The following is a 9,271-nucleotide window of genomic DNA, read 5'->3' as shown; positions in this document are numbered from 1 at the left end:
GTACCGAACGCGAATCATATGAATGTGATGAAAACTAGCTTGACGATAATCCCCATGTGTCCTCGGGAGCGCTTTTCTCTATATAAGAGTTTGTCTAGGCTTGTCCTTTGTTACAAAAAGGATTGGGCCACCTTGCTGCACCTTATTTACTTTATTTATTTGTTGCTCGTTACCAATTATCTTATCACAAAACCATCTGTTACCTATAATTTCAGTGCTTGCAGAGAATACCTTGCTAAAAACCGCTTATCATTTCCTTCTGCTCCTCGTTGGGTTCGACACTCTTACTTATCGAAAGGACTACGATAGATCCCCTATACTTGTGGGTCATCATAATGGCAGATCGAGTCTCCTGGCGATGAGGACTTTGCTTGGTGATTCATGACTCGTAGCAACGACATCGGCAAGTGAGGGCGACAACACAGGTGGAGTACAAAGTCTTAGTTTTCAGGATGAAAACCCAAGGCCTGGTCTTAATTGGTTGTGCTCGATAGTGACCTTGTTGAAGGCTTTATTTTGAGAGCGCGGATCTTCTTCAGGGTGAAAACCTAAGATCTAGGATTAGACGATGACTGTGCTTGTGCACTGTCTTCTTCTTGGAGGCGTCACTTTTCGAGAGTTTGGACTTCGGGTGTTGTCTAGGTGGTGGTTCATGCTGCAACTACAAGGAATTGATCACTGTAGCAGGATCTTTTTTTCCATTTTATTTTTGTCTTTTGGTTGCGTGCATCTGTAATGTCTTTACGATATTGTGTTGTTGCAGAGGCTGGGTGTAATTGGTATCTATGTGATATTAATGTATTTCCCTTGTCGAAAAGGCGAGGTGATTGATTCATCTTAACTGCACAAATATGACAAAATAAGTACCTTCTTCGTCTCAAAATAAGTGTCTGAACTTTGTACTAATTTTAATGTAAAGTTATACTAAAGTTAAGAGACTTATTTTCAGACAGAGAGAGTACTCAACTGCTTTTCAACCTGGAATTACTTGCTAACTAGCTACTAAATGAAGGAAATATGCCCTAGAGGCAATAATGAAGTTGTTATTTATATTCCTTATATCATGATAAATGTTTATTATTCATGCTAGAATTGTATTAACTGGAAGCTTGATACATGTGTGGATACATAGACAGAACATAGTGTCCCTAGTAAGCCTCTACTAGACTAGCTCGTTAATCGAAGATGGTTAAGTTTCCTAACCATGGACATGTGTTGTCATTTGATGAACAACATCACATCATTAGGAGAATGATGTGATGGACAAGACCCATTCGTTAGCTTAGCATAATGATCGTTAAGTTTTATTGCTATTGCTTTCTTCATGACTTATACATATTCCTTTGACTATGAGATTATGCAACTCCCGGATACCGTAGGAATACCTTGTGTGCTATCAAACGTCACAACGTAACTGGGTGATTATAAAGATGCTCTACAGGTATCTCCGAAGGTGTTTGTTGGGTTGGCATAGATCGAGATTAGGATTTGTCACTCCGAGTATCTGAGAGGTATCTCTGGGCCCTCTCGGTAATGCACATCATGATAAGCCTTGCAAGCAATCTGACTAATGAGTTAGTTACATGATGATGCATTATGGAACGAGTAAAGAGACTTGCTGGTTACGAGATTGAACTAGGTATGAAGATACCGACAATCGAATCTCAAGCAAGTAACATACCGATGACAAAGGGAATAACATATGTTGTCATTACGGTACGACCGATAAAGATCTTCATACAATATGTGGGAACCAATATGAGAATCCAGGTTCTGCTGTTGGTTATTGACCGAAGAGGTGTCTCGGTCATGTCTACATAGTTCTCGAACCCGTAGGGTACGCACGCTTAACATTCGATGACGATTTGTATTATGTGAGTTATGTGATTTGGTGATCAAATGTTGTTCGGAGTTCCGGATGAGATCACGGACATGACGAGGAATCTCGAAATGGTCGAGAGGTAAAGATTGATATATTGGATGATAGTATTCGGACACCGGAAGTGTTCCGGATTGTATCAGGTACATATCAAAGTACCGGGGGGTTACCGGAACCACCCGGGGGAAGATATGGGCCATATGGGTCATCGGAGGGAGGCACACCAGCCCACAAAGGGGTGGCGCATCCCCCGCGGGAAGGAGTCCGAATTGGACTAGGGGAGGGGGTGGCGTCCCCTTTCCTTCTCCCCTCTCTCTCTTTCCCCCTTTCCCCCTCCGGTAAAAGGAAGGGGGGCGAATCCAACTAGGAGCCCAAGTAGGATTCCTCCTACTTGGGCGCGCCTAGGGCCAGCCTCCTCCCACTCACTCCTTTATATACGTGGGGGGGGCTAAAACACACATCAATTATTCCAAGTCGTGTGCGACGCCCCCTCCACAGTTTACGCCTCCGGTCATATTCACGCAGTGCTTAGGCGAAGTCCTACACGGATCACTTCACCATCACCATGCCGCCGTGCTGACGAAACTCTCCCTCGACAATTTGCTAGATCAAGAGTTCGAGGGACGCCATCGAGCTGAACGTGTGCAGAACTCGGAGGTGCCATATGTTCGGTGCTTGATCGGTCGGAACGAGAAGAAGTTTGACTACATCAACCGCATTAACAAACGCTTCCACTTTTCGGTCTACGAGGGTACGTGGACACACTCTCCCCCTCTCGTTGCTATGCATCTCCTAGATAGATCTTGCGTGAGCATAGGATTTTTTTTTTGAAAATGCATGCTACGTTTCCCATCAGTGGCATTCCGAGTCAGGTCTATGCGTAGATGATATGCATGAGTAGAACACAAAGAGTTGTGGGTGGTGATAGTCACATTGCTTACCACCAACATCTTATTTTGATTCGGCAGTATTGTTGGATGAAGCGGCCCGGACCAACCTTACATGACCACATTCATGAGAACGGTTCCACAGACAGACATGCAACTCGTTTTACATAAAGGTGGCTGGGGGGTGTCTGTTTCTCCAACTTTAGTTGAATCGAATTTGACTATGGTCGGTCCTTGTTGAAGGTTAAAACAACAAACTTGATGAAACACCGTTGTGGTTTTGATGCGTAGGTAAGAACGGTTCTTACTAGAAGCCCGTAGCAGCCACGTAAAACTTCCAACAACAAAGTAGAGGACGTCTAACTTGTTTTTGTAGGGCATGTTGTGATGTGATATGGTTAAGACATGATGTGATATACGTTGTTGTATGAGATGATCATGTTTTGTAAAAGTTATCCGCAACTGGCAGGAGCCTTATGGTTGTCGCTTTATTGTATGAAATACAATCACCATGTAATTGCTTCACTTTTATGACTATGGGTTAGCGATAGTTGTAGAAGCAATAGTTGGCGAGACGACAACGACGCTACGATGGAGATCAAGGTGTCAAGCCGGTGACGATGGAAATCATGATGGTGCTTTGGAGATGGAGATCAAAGGCACAAGATGATGATGGCCATATCATGTCACATATTTTGATTGCATGTGATGTTTATCTTTTATGCATTTTATTTTGCTTAGTACGGCGGTAGCATTATAAGATGATCCCTCACTAAAATTTCAAGGTATAAGTGTTCTCCCTGAGTATGCAGCATTGCGATAGTTCGTCGTGCCGAGACACCACGTGATGATCGGGTGTGATAAGCTCTACGTTCACATACAACGGGTGCTAGACAGTTTTGCACATGCAGAATACTCGGGTTAAACTTGACGAGCCTAGCATGTACAGACATGGCCTCAGAACACTGGAGACCGAAAGGTCTAATGTGAATCATATAGTAGATCAACACAGAGATGTTCACCATTGAAAACTACTCCATCTCACGTGATGATCGAAAATGGTTTAGTTTATAGGGATCACGTGATCATTTAAATGACTCGAGGGATGTCTATCTAAGTGGGAATTCTTAAGTAGTATGATTAATTGAACTTAATTTATCATGAACTTAGTCCGGATAGTTTTTGCATGATCTATGTTATAGATCAATGGCTCGTGGTACCGTTCCCTTGAATTTTAATGCGTTCCTAGAGAAAGCTAAGTTGAAAGATGATGGTAGCAACTATACGGACTAGATCCGTAACTTGAGGATTATCCTCATTGCTACACAAAAGAATTATGTCCTTAATGCACCGCTAGGTGACAAGCCCCCTCCCGCTAATGTAGACGCTTTGAACGTGTGGCAGACGCGGTCTGATGACTACTCTATAGTTCAGTGTGCCATACTTTACGGCTTAGAATCGGGACTTCAAAGACGTTTTGAACGTCATGGACCATATGAGATGTTCCAGGAGTTGAAGTTAATATTTCAAGCAAATGCTCAAGTTGAGAGATATGAAGTCTCCAACAAGTTCTATAGATGCAAGATGGAGGAGAATAGTTCTATCAGTGAACACATACTCAGAATGTCTGGGTATCATAATCACTTGACTCAGCTGGGAGTTAATCTTCCAGATGATAGTGTTATTGACAGAGTTCTTCAAATCACTGCCACCAAGCTACAAAGGCTTCATGATAAATTATAATATGCAAGGGATGGATAAGACAATTCCCGAGCTTTTCGCTATGTTCAAAGCCGCGAAGGTAGAAATCAAGAAAGAGCATCAAGTGTTGATGGTTAACAAGACCACTAGTTTCAAGAAAAAGGGCAAGGGAAAGAAGGAGAACTTCAAGAAGAATGGCAAGCAAGTTGTCACTCCTGGGAAGAAGCCCAAGTATGGACCCAAGTCTGAAACTGAGTGCTTCTACTGCAAAGGGACTGATCACTAGAAGCGGAACTGCCCCAAGTATTTGGCGGATAAGAAGAATGGCAAAGTGAACAAAGGTATATTTGATATACATGTTATTGATGTGTACCTTACTAATGCTCGTAGTAACTCCTGGGTATTTGATACTGGTTTTGTTGCTCATATTTGCAATTCGAAACAGGGGCTACGGATTAAGTGAAGATTGGCTAAGGACGAGGTGATGATGCGCGTCGGGAATGGTTCCAATGTCGATGTGATCGCCGTCGGTACACTACCTCTACATCTACCTTCGGGATTAGTTTTAGACCTGAATAATTGTTATTTGGTGCCAGTGTTGAGCATGAACATTATATCTGGATCTTGTTTGATGCGAGACGGTTATTCATTTAAATCAGAGAATAATGGTTGCTCTATTTATATGAGCAATATATTTTATGGTCATGCACCCTTGAAGAGTGGTCTATTTTTTAAATCTCGATCGTGGTGATACACATATTCATAATATTGATGCCAAAAGATGCAAAGTTGATAATGATAATGCAACATATTTGTGGCACTACCGTTTAGGTCATATTGGCGTAAAATACATGAAGAAACTCCATGCGGATGGACATTTGGAATCTCTTGATTATGAATCATTTGATGCTTGCGAATCATGTCTCATGGGCAAGATGACTAAAACTCTGTTCTCCAGAACAATGGAGCGAGCCACAGACTTATTGAAGATAATACATACCGATGTATGCGGTCCGATGAGTATTGAGACTCGCGGCAGGTATCATTATTTTCTAACCTTCACAGATGATTTGAGCAGATATGGGTATATCTACTTAATGAAACACAAGTCTGAAACATTCAAAAAGTTCAAAGAATTTCAAAGTGAAGTGGAGAATCATCGTAACAAGAAAATAAAATCTCTACAATCTGATCGCGGGGGCGAATAATTGAGTTATGAGTTTGGCCTTCGTTTAAAACAATATGGAATAGTTTCACAACTCATGTCACCCGAAACACCACAGTGTAATGATGTGTCAGAATATCGTAATCGTACTTTAGAAGAGGGGAGAATCCAACACGAATTGGCTACATTATCATACTCTAGGTGATTGATTCATCTTAACTACACAAAAAGGGCAAAAGAAGTATTTTTTTTCACACCGACATGATACTCTTCTGTATTTGGGGCTCCAAATGCTTTTCTCATGATACGTGAAATAGGAACCTAGAACTCAATCTACTTCCTGAAAACATGATATTTTCACTGCAATATATTTCAATATATTTAGTTTAGATGTCCCTTTGATGAACTAGAGGATGTATTTCCTACTAAGGATTTCAAAGAGTAAATGGCACCAAAATACACCTCTTTGTAAAGAAAAAAACTACAACATCGCTGGATTTTAACGAATAATCTGGCCTCCAGGGATAATGAGTAACAAAAAAATAACCAGCGTCTTGTTATTTTTTTTACAGAAGTGCTATTTTTCAGTTGAATGTTTTACATTTAGGCTTCAATCAATTTTTTTACTCTCTAGTTATTCTCTTTCTGTTTCCATTATTATTTATTTATTTATTGCCAATGGACTTTTCGGTGGGTGGTTTTGGTGCCCAAATCTTTATTTATTTATTTTGGGTGATAGACTTTGTTGTGTATGCTGGTTGTTCTTGTAGCTAAATCTTTTTTTGTCTTTCTTTCCCCTTTTTGTTTTTATCTTTGTGTTTGTTTCAAGTTCCATCGGGTGCATATTTGTGCGTTGGTAATTTTACATTTCAAAAATGACGGACTTACAATATACTACTCCCTCCGTTTCAAAATATTTGTCTTTATAGAGATTTCAACAAATGACTACATATGAAACAAAATGAGTGAATCTACACTTTAAAATATGTCTATATACATTCGTATTTGGTAGTCCATTTAAAATCTCTAAAAAGACAAATATTTAGGAACGGAGGGTATATTACATGCAATTTTGGTGTTTAGAGATTATAAGTTTTAGTAATATGCTAAATGCAAACTCGCATGTTGTCTTAAATTTCTTCATGGTTTATGGGACCGCAATGGCTAGTGAATGTTCCCTGAGAAGCATGGTGTTTGCGAACGCTTTTTATGACAAGTTCTTCAAACACACGGGACAATTTCTTTAGGAATACATGACAAATTATGCAAAGAAGGAATTTTGCTGTGAAATTTGCCGTGATTGATTGAAGAAATTGCCATGTTCCCACAACATGAAATTCCATGAAAAACGTTCGCAAGAAGCCAAGATTTTCGTAATGCAATGTGGAAACGCACAACCATCATTCCTTCCCTACAAACGACTCCAACTTTTGTTAAGCAGATGGAAGAATGATGATGAGCGGAGGGAAAACAAACTGTCGAAGGCCCACTAATCCAAATCGTAGAAAAGTATCATACTCCTACGAGGCAGGACCGCAGCAGTAGAGTAGTGTATGATGCCTCAGTGTTCCAGAAAAAAAAAAGATTAATTAGAATGGGGGAAGAAGAATCCAACACCAATTGGCCACATTATGATTGTGGCCTCGCACAATCTCCCGGCACAGGTATAAATGAGAAGCGGCCATGGACGCCATGGGCCTCGCGTGCTGACAAAGCCACACTTATAAGCCACGGACAACACGCCGCCTCCTCAGCAGCCGCGCCACATCCGAGGCGCCCACGCAGACGCAGCCCAACCCGAGAGCGGAGCAGACAGCAGAGCAAGGGGGAGAGAGGATAGAGGGAGACTGATCGATGTCTTCCGCATCGGTTCCGCCGCCGGTGGCGCCGGAGCGGAGGGTGCCCGTGGTGGTGCCGGTGGTGCCACACTTGGCTGAGGAGGGAGGAGGCGGGAGCGGGAGCGGGGGCATGGCGGGGATATCGCCGAGCATCCTTATCATCGCCGTAATCGTGGTGGTGATGCTTCTGGCGTCCATCTCCATCCACTACTTCATCCGCAGTCTCTGCCGCCGCTCCCCCTCCTCCGCCTCGGGGTCCTCGGCGCCGCCGCTCCCGCTCGTGGCGGTCCGCAGCTCCGCGGTGGCCCCGGCGGCGGCGGCGGCGGCGCCCGTGGCCGACCAGGGGAAGGAGGCGGCCGCGGAGAGGGAGCGGCTCATCGGGCGGCTGCCGCTCTTCACGCTGGCGTCGTCCCTCGCCGCGCTGCCCAGGTCGTCCAGGGACTGCGCCGTGTGCCAGTGCGTGTTCTGCGCCGACGACGAGCTCCGCCTCCTGCCGGCGTGCCGCCACGCCTTCCACTCCGGCTGCGTCGACCCGTGGCTCCGCGCCAACCCGTCCTGCCCGCTCTGCCGCGCCTCCATCGCGCTCCCGTACCCGCCGCTCCCCGAGCTCCTCCGCGTCGAGCTCGGCAGCGTCAGCAGCCGCCGCTCCACGTCGTCCTCCTCCTCCGCGGCCGTCGCCGCGGCGCCGCCAGAGGGAGTCCGGGCGTACCCGCTCCCCAACTCCAACACCAACACAGAGTACCTCGTGGAGGAGGACCTCCAGGTCGTCCTCAAGCCGCCCAGCGCCGCCAACCCGGCGCCGCCGCCGCCCCCCACGGCTCGAATTACCGGCGAGCCGAGCCAGCAGCTGGCAGCCGCGGCGGAGCGCGGGCTGTCGTCGTCCGTGACGCCGACAGCGTCGTTCAGGTCGGTGGGGCGTTCCAGCAGCAGGTGGAGCAACCGGTGGAGCAGCCGGTGGAGCAGCGGGCGGTGGAGCAGCCGGTACGACGCCGGGAGCGTGACGGCCGCCGCCACGGCCGAGTGGTGGTGGGACATGGATGGCGGGGTGGCGCCAGCGTCGCGGCGGGCCGAGTCCGAGGACGGCAGCGCCTTCTACGGGTTCGTGCGGTGGCTGACGGGAGCATACTAGCTACGTACTACTAGTAAACAGCGCGTTCCAACGGCGGGACAAGCTCCGGCCTCCGGCGCCGCAGCCCCGGCGCCGCGCATGCAGTGTAATCTCCAAACTGCCCCAAAACCGGATGGATTCTGATGCCGCTGCCGCTGCCGCTGCCGCAGTCTCTGCTTTTGGGCATCCGCGACCTTCTCTCTCTTGGTTTCTTTTGGGGTGCCGTACGGATTACAAAACTGGCTCCGGCTTGGAGAATGTCGGCGGGAAGGCTGAGGAATTCGCTCGCTCGGGGACTTTGAGGCGAACCGAACCGAAACGAAACGAAAATTCCACATCTTCCCAAGCTTTCTGCTCCTACTCTAGTACGTGCTGCGTTTTGATTTGAGTTGTACTCCTTTACTGGTCAGTTTGTAATTTTCATTCCATTGGTCACTGTGGATTGTGCAGTGCAGTGATGAAGAGAGAGTGATTTTGCTCTCTGTCTCATGTGCGCGACAGTGCGAGACTGTGTGCGTCGTAGCGTGGTACATGAAACTAGTAAGGGACAGCGGTGTGCTTTGAGGCAGGGCAGGCGAAGAAAGCATGTGTTGTGTGTAGGCGTAGAGAGTGCACATGGAGGTGTGGTGTTGTTGGGATATGGGTGCAGATTCCTGGTCCATGCCATGCAGCATGAGCATGAGCATGATCATG

At 46.0% G+C, this 9,271-nt stretch overlaps 1 protein-coding gene across 1 annotated transcript; it reads left to right on the top strand.

The window, feature by feature from the left end:
- Positions 1 to 7,255: 7,255 nt before the first annotated feature.
- LOC123052077 (E3 ubiquitin-protein ligase ATL4) lies at positions 7,256 to 9,032 on the top strand. Its single transcript, XM_044475160.1, has one exon. The coding sequence runs from the start codon at positions 7,487 to 7,489 to the stop codon at positions 8,597 to 8,599; it is 1,113 nt and encodes a 370-aa protein (XP_044331095.1). The 5' UTR covers positions 7,256 to 7,486; the 3' UTR covers positions 8,600 to 9,032.
- Positions 9,033 to 9,271: the final 239 nt, after the last annotated feature.

This window comes from Triticum aestivum, chromosome 1A, assembly GCF_018294505.1.
Source record: "Triticum aestivum cultivar Chinese Spring chromosome 1A, IWGSC CS RefSeq v2.1, whole genome shotgun sequence".
In the NCBI taxonomy this organism is placed as follows: domain Eukaryota; kingdom Viridiplantae; phylum Streptophyta; class Magnoliopsida; order Poales; family Poaceae; genus Triticum; species Triticum aestivum.
This window is presented reverse-complemented; position numbering and strand designations above follow the sequence as displayed.